This window comes from Gallinula chloropus (assembly GCF_964237585.1).
Source record: "Gallinula chloropus genome assembly, chromosome: 2".
NCBI lineage: Eukaryota > Metazoa > Chordata > Aves > Gruiformes > Rallidae > Gallinula > Gallinula chloropus.
Window position 1 is genome coordinate 90,367,549 of NC_140086.1, and position 13,911 is coordinate 90,381,459.

Sequence of the window (13,911 nt, forward strand, 5' to 3'; positions counted from 1 at the left end):
TAGCAGGCTGTGAAAATAAATCTTTGTTAAGATCCCATAGCATTTATCAGCAGACTGTCAGATCAGAACTGATCACCAGACCTGGCAGTAAGGCTCTCTGTCTGCATTTTTGCCACATTCTCCATTAGATCGTATGTTTCTTTTGCATTTTAGCAACCAGAGACACGATTCTCTACAGTCTTAAGTTTGAATTAAGTGGCATCCCCTTTCTTCATCACATCCCAACTTTAATTTGTGTGGAACCCTTACGTTCACCGTGGTGTTAAGCCTGCTGTAGAGGCTCAGATATACATATATGAGACTACTACAGACAGAAAGCGCTTCAGGTACTTTTACCAAGCGTGGTTACTGCCTCTCCTGACAGAGAGCTGGAAGAAGGGACATACAAGATCCAAAGAGATTAAGAGAATAGAATTGGGCCTGTAAACCAGGCCTACGGGCAGCCCGGACTCTCTGTGCTAACAAGGTAATTTCCTTTTTGCCTAGTTCCCCTTGTATTGGTTCAGCATGCCAGCAATTATGAAGGGCTGGATGGACAGAGTCCTGGTCCAAGGATTTGCTCATGAATTTCCGAACTGTTACGATTCTGGTTTGCTCAAGGTATGTTTTTGGGATCGGTGTAGTAAGATCAAGATCTGTGCAATGCCCTCGAGGGTATGGCTCGCTCTTTTCCATCATGTCTAAAGCTCTCACTTCATGTTCTCAGGGAAGAACGCTTTGGTAACACACTGAGTAACTGTCTGGCTTGCTAGAACTGTCTGAAAGGTGGTACTGTAAGGAGAACGCAGTGGTTCCTAAAGACTTAAGCAATCTCCTAGGGATATTTAATTGGCCTACAAAATGGGCTTAATAATTCGGTAGGTGTGTCAGCGTGCACAGGGGTGGGCATACAGCTTGCAAACAGCATAAATTAGTCTGTTCCCTAAAACTGTAGTCTGTCATTCTTCCCGCCTTCGGAGGACTGCACAGATCTGTAATGAGTGGCACCCTGGAACAGGTGACAAGATCCTGGTCCAGGATTACATGTCAAAGATTGGAATTAAACTATAAAACTTAATCAGAAGCCTGAAATACCCAGCACATGAGCCTCTGTCCCAATGATCTCCATTCAATCTTTAAACCCAATAAATTAGGCAAGATCAGTATCTCTAGATGACAATTCATAATCTTTTAGTTTTCTGCAGAACTGGGAACATCCCTGCAAAGTTTTGGCCCACTGTCTGATGAATTTTACTTGGCAAAAACTGCAGCATCCAGAAACAATCAGTGTTAGTTTCACATGTGTGTTTGCTGCACATTAATCTCTACAATTTCTGGTCTTCTGAACAATTCCAAACATTTCAGTTTGCTTAAATTTCAGAAGTAGCTGCCTCACTGAGATGAACAGGAACAATCCCCAAAGCAGGCTCGAGGCAGTTTAGATATGGCACTGGAAACATGTTATTTCAATTACAGAAGTGAGAAGCGAGAGGGTAGAAGCTGAGCACAAGCCCGTGGCTAATAGTTGCAGAAACAGAAGAAACACAGGGGTTTCGAACACCCAAGGAATAAATTATTCTCCAATTATTCCTTGGCAAGTGGCAAGCAAGCCAAGGGGTACAGTAACATTCAATTTCTGCATTCAGGATGGAGGGGAATAAAGATACTCTCAGTAAGAGTGCTTTCCAGCCACAGCTTTCCAAACACTGCATAGGTGAGAGCAAGGCTCTCCCCTGCTTCACACAAGGGTGTCAGATGTGTAATTCCTTTTCTTTTTAGCCTGTCCCTGCCCAAAGCCCTGACACAAAACCTGCTGTCTAGTTGTATGTCATTAATCTTTGACTCAGAGCTGCCATGGTACACAAGGTCTGGAAAAGAAGAGGACATCACCTCCTCTAGAAATTAATGCTGTCCAGGTTTCCCCAAATATCTCTTGAACTATTCATCCACTCTTCTCTGAACATGCCTAACTCGGGTGCTGCTTTCTTAATTCTAGAACAAACTAGCCCTGTTTTCTTTCACCACTGGAGGAAGCAAAGAGATGTATGAAAAAGGAGCTGTCAGTGGTGATATTCGCTATCTCCTGTGGCCCATGCAGGTACAGTATGTGAATATTTGGCTGTTGTTTGCCTTTATTATTCAATTTTTTTAACAGGTATATTATAAGAAAAGAATTTCTATAAGAAAGAATTAAGTTGTCAGTGACAAGCATCTGCAGGTTATAAATTGGGCCCTAAAATCCTGAGACTAAAGTCCATAGAGTTTTAAAGTTGGTTTGCACCACTTCCTCCAGGTTGGAACCAGGAGAAGGCTCATACTGTCACCACTTCTAGTTTCTCTGGTGTCACAGGATTTCCTTTAGCCCTATGGTGCAAGATTTCTTTTCCCTGTAGCTACCCAATTCACGCAGGATGCGGGGTGGGAGTCCCTCATTATCCTGGTGTTTTCTTGCTGCTACCCTTTTATCGGGAGTGGCAACGTGCTTTGAGAAATGTAGGTGGTGAGGCAAATTGTGCTAGCTACTTCTTGATGAAATACAATGATTGTGCTAAAATTCTTTGGTCTCCTACCCATTGCAATTACTGTCTGCCCACCCTGTGAGGCTACCCAGCTTGTAGAGCTGGCAAGTCAACCCAACAAAGGGCCTGAAGCGCAACCATGAGTTCAGAAATACATGGAGGGAAAACGGCGAGTTGAGCCAATTTGGAAGGTGTCAGCCTCTGTTTGGGATCACATGTCTAAGCCAGAGGCAAAAGGTTGAAAAGATACCTTGAAGTAGATGAGAACTACACTGTAGTTTGGGAACAGTCTGTGGAGATTCAAACAGTACCACGGGCTTTAGGCTGTCTCTGATCCTTGCAAATCAAATAATGTACAGCAGCTAAAGAGAACAGTTCTGTGGGCTTAATAGCACTTGAAAATAAATTTCACTGAGCAGAATGAAGTTGACCTTAATTTTAAGCATATCATACGTCATTCTGCTTAATACTTAGCCTTTGATAATGACTGCTAGGACAGGTAAGGAGTTTTTGCAGTTTATTTCCCTTCTCCTGCGAAATGCACAGGTTTAGAAAACCTGCCTTATGTCAGGTCTGAGAAACAGTTTCAGTTTTGAATCTTCCCCGTTCTTGAATTGAAAGTGAAAGACTAGCTGTCTCCTGAGGGATTTATTTCTTTGCTTTGGGCCCAGCATGGAATCATGCACTTTTGTGGTGTCAGAGTCCTTGAACCTCACATCTGCTTTGCTCCGGAGTATGTCTCAGAAGAGAAGAGGAAGGAGATGCTGATTGCCTGGGCCCAGCGCCTGAAGACTCTTTGGAACGAAGAGCCCATCAATTGCTCTCCTGAGTGGTATTTCAAGTAGAGTTCAAGTACAAGACTACAGAGAGAATATATATTTTTTTTTTACCTCCCTTCTTTTTGATGCTTTATCTTGGTACCTGAATGTTAATTTCCTTATTCAGATGTATTATAAGTATCTTAAGTTGTACAGCAAGCGGCTTAACTGACAGTATAGCATTTGTCTTCGCTGATTCCTGAGGGATTCTCTGCAATGATGGGAGCCGAACTTTGCGAGGAATTATCCTTACTCATACAAACAGTGACATCCTGCCTACAAGTGATTGATAACACAAGCAGTATTTAATTGCAGGTTATACCAGTGCTACTAATGAAACAGTGAAGTATGTTTCCAAGTCTATTTTAACACATTTTGCACTAGCTGACACTTATTTTTCCCCCACTTTTTTTTTATTTGCCAAGGAACATGCTGCCCATACTCAACCTTGTTACAGCCAATCCCATTTTTCTAAATGAGAACTCTACACTTGTGCCTTTGAGCTATGAAGCCAGATCATAAAAATGCAAAAGGATGTGCAGCTGCACAGGGTCTTAGCGGGAAAGCCTTGGGCTGTTCCATGTATTTACAAAGCAACGTTATAGCTGTAACAGATACCAGACCGGGGGAAAAAAATAAAATACAGATGATATACAGCAGTATATGCATGTATTGGCTTACTTTATAGAATGTAGCTTTCATTTGTAAAGTATGTAGTTCCCCAAAATCTAAGGGAGGCTCTCTTTTTGTTACCCTGAGAGAGACAAAAAGGAATCCTATCTGTTCTGTGCCCCTTCCCACCTTTGGGTCAGGAGGGCTGGGTGCACCCCCTCCAGCTCAGTGTATGTGGGCTTCCTTGAAGATCTCCAGCACCAGGAGATCTCTTTACCCTTTAGGGTGGGTTTCTCGCATAGCTACACAATTCCTTGTTTTGATCAGCTTACTTTACAGTTGGCTTTACACACTGATATTAAAAGAATGTGGCCTCAATAAGAAAGAGTCTTCTGAGTCACTGTCAAATGACCCTCAGGCCTCTGCAAACAGCATGCATCTGCTAAATGTTCTTTGTGGCAGTCTTGTTGTGCCCCACCCTGATGTTTTTTAAGGGGCTGTTCGGATAATAAACGTGCTGAGCCCAGATTCTCGAGTGGCAAGGTAAGCCCATACACCAGGCTGGGAACTGCTGCCACAGGGAAAGAGTTGTATGTTCTTGTTTTCACGATATGAGAGCCACCTCTAGCAGACCCAGACCCCTGGAAACAGTGCTGCCCTAAGCTGTTGCAAATATCTGCTTCAGTCTGTATGAGTCAAAGCCTTCAGGTTACACAAGCAAGAAGTTTGCTTTGGCTCAACGACTCTTGCATATGAAAAAGAAAGTGAAAGGGAATAAAAAGGAAAACACTATACAGTAAGCTGTGGGAGAAGCCCATTCCTCCCTGAAAGACTTGAGGAAAATAACCTGAATTTGCCTGAAGGGAAACTGAAGGACAAATGCAGGTATTAAAATTGTATAGAAGAGGAGGTAATCCTTATGGTTCACTGTGCTCGGTTACCAGAGCATTCAAGAAAGAAAGAAATGGATATGAAACCAGAAGCTGCAACTGCCAGACCAACCCTTACTGTATCAGATCGGTCCCAGCGCTCAGCAGGTTTAACCCTTTAGATGAGGAATCTCAGGCTGACCTAATGTGATGAAGCTACACTTCTCAGCACTATTTGGAGATGTGTGCCAGCTCCCACACACGGTAGCATTAAGTGTCTGTATTAGACCGGTTATCTATAATGAAAGCAAACAAGAGTAGCTGTGCTAGGTCAGAACAAGGAGGGTTTTTTTCCTCCACAGTGGCTATAGGCCAGGAAGAACAAGCACTTCCCCTGAATACTGCCCTGGACTCCAACTATATTTAGTTTGAGGGGGGTTTCTGAGCTATATATGTTTGCTCTATATTTACCGAGCCACATGGCAAAGCCTCTGCTCTGAATTTTGTCCAGTCTTCTCCCAAGTTCAGGCTAACTCGAAGCAGCAAATACTTTGTTGGCAAAATTCAGGCCATAGGCTTTTTCTTTGTGTCCTGGTTTCACCTGGTGTAGAGTTAATTTTCCCCCTAGTAGTGGATATAATGCTGTGTTTTGGATTTAGGATGAGAATGCTACTGACATTTTGGTGGTGGTTGCTAGGCCATATTTACTTTAAATCAGTGACTTCTCAGCTTCTCATACTGGCTTACTAGCAAGGAGGTTGAGGGCGCACAAGAAACGTAGGGAACACAGCCAGAACCAGCTGCCCCAGACTGGCCAAAGGAATATCCCATACCATATGATGTCATGCTTGGTATGTAAATTGGGGTTGGAACTGCAGCTCAGGAACTAGCTGGGGATCGATCATCTGCAGCTATTGAGAAAATGTGCTGTGCACCACTTGTTAGGTATATTCTTTTATTATTATTCTCTTCCTTTTCTGTCATTTTAAGCTCTCTTTATCTCAAACTTTACCTTCCCCCCATCCCATGTGTCCCCCTCCCATCCCATGGGGCGGGTGTGGGCAAACAAACAGCTGTGTGGTTGTTTTAGCTGCCTGAGGTGTTAAGCCACAATACTTTGCATGAAACATTGGCATGGGGAGAGATCCCAAGGAAGGTGAAGCACCTAGTTCCCAGTAGCTTTGTTTGATTCCTTCCAGTCAAAAGCAAGTTATCGCTCCCATCTATTCTATTACACAGCACCCAGAGTTTAGTAGATGTGCATCACCTCCCCTCCTGAATAATCTCATTCCCAGGCCATGGAGTCCTGTCCTGCTCAGTTGTTCTTCCAAGAGAGAAGGCATTGGCCTTTGGTCTGCCTTGTTGCTCTTCTCTCAACTCCTGCAGCTTCACTATCACCTTATTACTGAGGAGAGGGGACCAGAAGAACATGCGGAGTCAACTCTGCAACTCTTGGATTCCTGCTTTCTCTGCTCCTTCCTAATAATTCACTTGCTGTCACTGCTCGTGCTTGGGAAGCCAATCAGCTGCGCAGCGACCGCAGGTGCTGAGCCAAGCGGGAGCTCGTGTCCTTGTCCAGACACGCTTTCGGGGCCTGCTGCACGGCACACGGTGCAGGGGCACATACGTGTTCTGGCACATGCCTTCCAGAAGCTTAAGGGAGAACGCCTGGAGCATTTCCCCTGTGAGGAAAGGCTGAATGAACTGGGGCTGTTCAGCCTTGAGAAAAGGCAACTCAGAGGGGATCTGATCAATGTTTATAAATATCTGAAGTGTGGGACACAAGGGGAGATAGCCAGCCCCTTTTCAGTGGTCTGTGGAGACAGGACAAGGGGCAATGGCCTCAAGTTGGAGCACAGGAAGTTCCGCACCAACATGTGGAAGAGCTTTTTCACAGTGAGGGTGACAGAGCCCTGGGACAGGCTGCCCAGGGAGGTGGTGGAGTCTCCATCTCTGGAGATATTCAAGACCCGTCTGGACGCCTGTCTGTGCAATCTGTCCTAGGGAGCTGCTTTGGCAGGGGGCAGTTGGGCTCAGTGATCTCTGGAGGTCCCTTCCAACCCCTACAGTTCTGTGATTCTGTGAATTTGAACCATGTAGAAAACCAACAGAGCAGTCTGTGGTTAATAAGGAAAGGGAAAGGAAGCTGCAGGATTAATTTCTTAGTAGTTCTGGAAGAGTTGGAGTCATTTTGATCTAAAGAATGGTTGTTGCCCTGCTAAGTCACATTATACTGAAAGTCAAATGTAGTCCTGTCAAACCAACACTGATTTTATCTAAAATTTCATCTAACTCCAGAATTAGGTAACCTGTAGCTGCATTTCAGGACGGGTAGAGGTGTATGAGGGCAATGTGCTTTCCTCTTCCATTTAGTCTGGGGATTTGTTTTCTGTTGTTGGCAGTCCTCCTCTCCCACACACCTCAGGCAACGCTTTGGTCTCTTTTCCCCAACAGTTTGTTCCAAAAAGTCATAACTGAATTTCTTTCCTTTGGTGTTCTGAAATGGAAAGTGAAACATGCTTGTGGCTTCAGAAAAATACAGGGAGACAAATAGATCCTCACCTGAACTACGTTATCAAGAAGCCCCACAGCCTAGAGAAACCAAGGCTAATTTCTTGCAGAAAGTTGCTTTTAATCCAGCTTTCAAAGAGTTAACTTTTAAAATCAGGCATAGATATTACTTTCTTTGGTTAATATTTGCTTTCTGGAACAGGATCACTGAAGTTAGCTGCCTGCTTGCAGAGGACTATCCTTTGCAATAGACAAGTTGATAGAAGGTTGCACCAAAGAGAGGAAGAGCCAGTAATAAACACCACACATAATTCACATACAACTTGTGTAAAATTTAAGAAAAAAATAAAATCCTATAATGTTGGTAGATAGCCTAAAGTGCCTACTATCCACAAGAGAGATGCAAGAAATTTAAGCTTAGGGCACTCTCAAGTTTTAGTGCCAAGGGTATTAAAATGCCTACTGTACCCATCCATGAAGCTCCAAGACCCTCCACGTTACTCTTTAAAATGGGTGAGTCACTACAAAGAGTAGCCAAGGAAGATATTCCAGCCTCCACTTCATAGCTCAAGTTAAAAATTAGAAAAGAGTCTTTGACTAAAACTGTTTGGGGAAGCAGAGGGCTTAGTTGGGAGCAGCAGCCTTGCATTTTGGTGGCCTCATTTTGCATCCTTTAACAGAGTAGCAGTAAGGGATCATTGTACAAACAAGTCAGAGAAACATCTGTTCCTGCAACACTCTTGTTGCTTCCATCTTACTCTGCCAGTATTCATATATTTATAGGAACACTCTGCACAGAACAAAATACCAAGGAAACTCCTACTGACGAACGCGTGTCACAGCGCTCGGTGCAAACTGATGTAAAAACAGCAAAGAAAATTATAAATACTGGTGACATTCTGTTAAACAGGAAAATTTAGTGAACCAATGTTTCACAAACAGTTGTGTCCAGTCATCCTACGGCATTTTAAAACTCCTCTAGACTCAGCAGTATTGGTTTAATGCTGTTTGAATCCACAGGAATCCTGATCTCATTGGAAAAATATCATTAAGGAGGCAGAAGACTGGTTTCTTCCTTAAGATTGCCCAGCCAAAATACCCCATAGCTGTTTCTGGATTACCAGTTGCCCTTGATGAAATGAGAAAGCATTTTGCTAACAACAGAACGAACCAAGACCTAGCCAGCTTGTACAATCAACAGACCGTCACAGAGCATCGCCATGCCTGTGAGCGCCTGTACTCAATCTGCTGAGATGTGTGGAGCAAAGGCAGGGCCTCTACTGCAGCTTCATATGAAGCGAAGGGGAAACAGAATCCTCTCAATGTACCCTACATGTCTACCCTCGTATTTCTGTCCTTTGTGGCTAGGCCACACCTCCACATCTAGGGACACCTCAAGTGTTTTTACTGTGAGCTTAGCTGCAGCAAAAGATTGTGGCTGCAGACAGTCACAGTGGTGGTTCCCAAGTCTCTTGGGACATCCTATAGTACATTTGGAATCCCCAGGGGAATACAGCCCTGCTCCCCATGTGTCGACACTGGTGGTTGCACAGTGTTGCAGTTTCTCCCGCCTCAGCCCTCTGGGGGCTTGGACAATTGTAATAGATTTTTTGTTGCATCGATGAGCCAAAGCTACCCAAAATCATGGCTTCTTGTCATAAGATCAGCTGTACAATGTAATATCTTGACAGCTGTTAGGAGCAGGTGATACTTTTGCTTCAGATTCAGGAACGTTACAGACAAGTATCTCCTCGGGGGTTTGCCCACCAGTGATCCCCCTCCCCAGAGTTCTGGGCAGGGTGCTGAGCCCAGAGTGAGCGTTTCAGCACTGACTCATCTCCAGGGCTGGGAACCTCCCATGCGAGGAAACACGCATCCCCGCTGGTCCCAGTGGAGCCTTTCGCTGGGGACAACCACAGCATCATCACGCTGGGGTCCCTACAGAGCTCGCAATCCCTGCAAGACATGGAGAGGGAAAAGCCTCTCAAGAGATAACCTGGCAGCAAACCGCAGCTGGAGAGGAAGGTGTAGGAAAACATAAACATCTGTAGTCAGAGCGTAGTACAATGCAGGCTTTCAGGATAATACCAGGGATATACCCCAGTGTGAATTCACTTTCCCCTTACGGAATGAGCTTATTGCCATTTGATTTTGGTTTTTAGGCAGCCTTGGTGGGACTTCTGACACTTCTTTACTTAACATCCCCTAGTTTTTTCCAGCAGTGCAATGGAACCCGCAGATTCCACGCACACGGTTTTCCTAATAGAAAGAACAAGCTTCATTAGTTACAGAGGCTTGTTTGCCGTCAGGACAACGACAGGCGACATCGAACCTGCCAGAGGTGCCCCAGCCGCACCTGACCTCTGCCAGGGGTTGGACCGGGCAGCCCACGGTGGCCCCTTCAGGGGACGTGTTCCTGCAGCTATCCCCAGGGCTGTGACGGCGCAGTCATCCTGCTGACAGACGGTAAATCCTGCCGCCGCCCTTGCCCATCGCAAACCCGCCCTTTCGGCGCGGAAACCGCAACCGGCGCAGCGCGTTTCCACCGGCACCGAACCCCCAGCGCTGGCGGCGCGGCCAAGGTGCTCTCGTAGCCTGCGGCGCCCGCGGGGTGCCTTTGCGGGCAGACTCGGGTCCAGCGCCGGCGGCTCCGCGGCGGGCGGAGGGAGCCGTCGTGCCGGGTGCAGTGCCCGCCCGGCTCGGCTCGGCTCACGCCCCTCTTTCCCGGTGGAGGCGGTACATGACGTCGAGCAGACCGAGTCACTTCTCGGTCCCGGGAGCAGCTGCTCGGCACCCTGAGGGGGAACCGCGCCGTTTCCTCCGCTTCCGAGCAGGCGCGGCGATGGGGCGGGCCCGGTCCTCCTCCTCCCGCCGCCGCGGGGCCGGGGCGCTCCGCAGGGGGCGGTGAGGGCGCACCCGCACGCCGCCGGGCCCTCCCGACGGAGGCGGCAGGACGGAGGAAAGCGGCCCGTAGTCACGGTAAGGCACCGCGGACCGGGGGTGGGAGGGGGACCCGGGCTGCCCCCCGCCGAAACCGAAAGCGCCGCGCCGCCCACCGTGTTGTGCGAAGGCGGCGCCGCTGCGGGGGCCGGGCCCGGGCCGGCGGACTAGGTAACCTGGACCGGGGTTAGGGCGCATCCCACCGCACACCTTCCCCCCCCCGGCGGCAGCGCTGGGGAGACTCGGCCTGCCACGAAGGAACCCCCCGGGGCGCTCCGACGGGAAGCGGCGCGGCGGGGAAAGCGGTGTGTGTGCAAGGCGAGGCGGCAGGAAGCCGCAGGGAGGAGGAGAAGGAGGACGACGACATGTCAAGTCGGCCAACGAGGAACTAGGCCACAGCAAACCCGCGTTAGAGCGTCCCAGCCCCCCCGTCTCCCGCCGGCATCACGGCGAGCGGATGCATTTGGCGGGGCCTCCCTGGGAGGGCCCGGAACCGGCGCGCACCTTCCCCCGGCAGCCAGGGTAGGGCGAGGTGTCCCCGCCGGTACAGCTCCTTTTGACACCCGGACTAGAATACACATTTCTGTGAGCCCTAAACCAGCCGGGATGGTGGCACAGCCGCACTGGTGCCAGCCGCTGCACAGACATCACCTCCTCTCCTCACCCCCTTCTGCTCGGGCCCTACGAAGCACCTTTGGTTCTTCCTTGCATTCCCACAGGATCCCTTCCATGACCCGCTGCTGATCTGACACAGGTGTTGTCTTTGCTATTTCCCAAAGGGAAAAAAATCCACAAACAGCAAGCATTTCCCTGCGAATGGGTGCGCCAGCTGGAAAACCTGAGCAGAAGGGAAGGGTTTAGATGGAGCAGGCTGTGCAAGTTACAGCAGTAGGGTTGAGATGCGCCGGCAGCTTTTGAACCATCCTCCACAAATGTGGTATTTTGGTTTCCAGCTGCAGGGACCCTTCCACTTCTCTCCTCTTACCCGCACCGGCGATACCAGCCGTAGATCCTGTCGCTCCCTTCCAATCCCTGACAGCTCGGCAGCCGCCAGTTTTGGCGCTTGCGGACTTGTTCACTTTCCCCAGTCATACCTCCCAACTCTGCTCCAGAGCTGAGGACCGACAGGCCAGGCAGGGCTGCAGTCACCGCGTCTCCGACTTTCGTGTTCGGGTGCTGACGCGCCCAGCAGCCCCCCTCAGCCGCGCAGGCCGCACGAGGCCTACAGCACGACAGTGACAAGCCAGGAGAACAGAGCAAAGCGCTTCCGACTGACGATCAGGCCTGATAGGACCTAACAGCCAGGTCACGATTCTCGGGAGTTTGTGTGCCCTTTGGGGGGTCAGAGGGGAGAACACAACCCTGGTGTTAAGTGAGGTTTGTGGCTTTTTTTCCTCTTCATTATTACACTTTTAGCTCTCTCCAAAGAGAACCCAGGCATACCGGTAGGTAAAAATCCCTCTTCTTTTAGCGGCCTGCGTTCAAAATTCTCACAATACATGTTGGTACTTGTTAAATATGAACCCACCCTAACACAGGTGTTCAGACTAGCCTGTTAGAAAGAAGTGCTTTGCAATCAACCAATTATACAGATGAGGATTACGTCAGAGAACACAAGTTAACCCTCAGAAGCCCGCTCAGCTTCTGTAACGTTAGGCTAAACAAAGGACAAAGTTTCTGTTCTCTTAACCACAGAAACACAAGTCTGCACTGCCACAGTAGCACAGGTACTGATACATTTGACTCACAGTGTATCCCAGTAAAAAGTAGTAAGCTTGGAATGAACTTGAACCTTTGAGCTTCCCTCCTTGATTTCCCTATCATCCCTTATTTTCAAGAAGCCAGTACATCATATTAAATAGTACACAGAATCAGGTAGTCTTTGTTAAAAGCCCTGGGTATGGAGTGCCTGCCTTCCTACAAAAAACTTTGCCTTTTAAGTCAGTCTTGAGATCAAAGAGCTTTTTCTCAGAGGACACCTCACTAAATAACACACACAAAAGTCATATCATCCTAATAATAGCATGGGCAAGGAGGAGGGTTCCCTCCCTTAACTGCTGAAATGAACTGGGTAACAGTCATCTCATGATTTCAGAAATAATTACTTCTTCTGAATTTCCAAGCCCTCTGGTTACAGCAATGACATGCTGCTTGGTAGGAACAGGTATCAACAATGTAAATAGAAACAAGGGCCTATCCTGTTGTGGTTCAAAGCAGTACTGCTTTCCATCAAGTTACATGGCATTGAATGGCAGCCCTGAGCTATCAACAACATTAATGCAGCTTTAGAGGTTCAGCATTCCAAAACGCTCATCTGTGTTGTACTGACAAGAAGAGCACGTGCATTTCCTACAAGAACAACCACTACTTTGATGCATGATTACCGTGAGCATGGAAAAGTTACCATAGGTACGTGACTTTGGGAAAGGGAGACCCCCAGGTAAAGAAGCAAGGTGCTAGTTCATACCATGTTAAAGCCTCATGACTGAATTCACTCACGCCACCCACCCCATCTGCTCAGCAGTCAGTACACCACCTCAAGAAAGCCAGACAACCATCACTGGAAACTGCCAGGGAGATGAAAGGTCACCTATGAGAGCAGCAGCAGGTATTCTTTGTGCTGCTGTGTGTGTTACTCAGCTGTTTGATTGACTACAAAGGAATTAAAAAAAAAACAAACAACAACAACAAACAAAACACAACAATCTCTCCCCTAACAGCTACCAAGCACAGCAGAGCTTACCTTCTGGATGAATGAATGCAGCTGTATCTTCAGTCCTCTGATCATAATACAGGCTAGCACTCCAGTGAAACAAAACCTGCAGCCTTTCGGGTCCAGGAAAGCCAAAGCAGAAAACCGAAGAGATCCCAGTATTCCAGATGTAGAGAGGATATTCCCAGTTTGCGCAACAGGAGCCCACAGACTCTACATACACACGTTGGGAAGAGGAAGCTCTTGCTTTCTCTCTTCTGCAGGCACAACTTTTTTTTTTTTCTTTTTTTTTAAATTAAATGTACTCTTCCTTATTTTGACTTGTCAGCCCTGAACCGACCAGACAGTTTCCAAATCAGCACAAAAGCACATCTCTCCCCTCAGACACCTACTTTCCACAGACACATTCTCTTCCTCCTCAGTTCCCAGGCTCTGGAGCCAGGCTGTGGCAGTTGGGCTGCAGCTGATATTCATAACAACATTAAGCAAGTTTTTCGATTAGAGATTTGATGATACAGGTGCTCATCAGTTTACAAGAGTCAGCAGTATACTCAGCCTGAAAAATTTGGGAATCCCTTTGCTACACTATTTAGAGCTCCTTATTACCCAAATGCACTAATTTGCTCTGCTGCTGCTAGTGACACTCTGAAATGGTGCATTTCTCCCAGCTCTGTAATCTGTGTCACCGTCACCCAAGAGGAATGGAAACCAGGCAGCCCTGCCAGCTTCTTGGACTTTGTGTTTCCTCAGCAAACTCTTCCCTTAACTTGACGTAAGGTGCTCAAGGTAAAAGTCCAGTGAGGAAGAAAACAGGGCTTGTGGCTATGCCAGCAACACAGCCCGCTGGTACATGCCCAAGGTACTGGAGCCTGTTAAGGTTTCACCTCCTGAGAGGCGCGTTAGGCACCACAGCTTTATCAAAGGCTTAAAATTATTCTGGCATCCATGGT

The 13,911-nt window shown here is 47.6% G+C and overlaps 1 protein-coding gene across 1 annotated transcript in view; it reads left to right on the forward strand.

The window, feature by feature from the left end:
- Positions 1-3,534, forward strand: part of NQO2 (N-ribosyldihydronicotinamide:quinone dehydrogenase 2) — a gene marked incomplete at its 5' end in the record, with an annotated part of 30,369 nt that extends 26,835 nt beyond the window's left edge. Inside the window, 3 exons of the mRNA XM_084260634.1 lie at positions 487-600; positions 1,976-2,077; positions 3,170-3,534. Coding sequence (XP_084116760.1) covers positions 487-600; positions 1,976-2,077; positions 3,170-3,343 — 390 coding nt within the window. The 3' untranslated portion in view covers positions 3,344-3,534. The remainder of the gene's footprint in view (positions 1-486; positions 601-1,975; positions 2,078-3,169) is intronic.
- Positions 3,535-13,911: the final 10,377 nt, after the last annotated feature.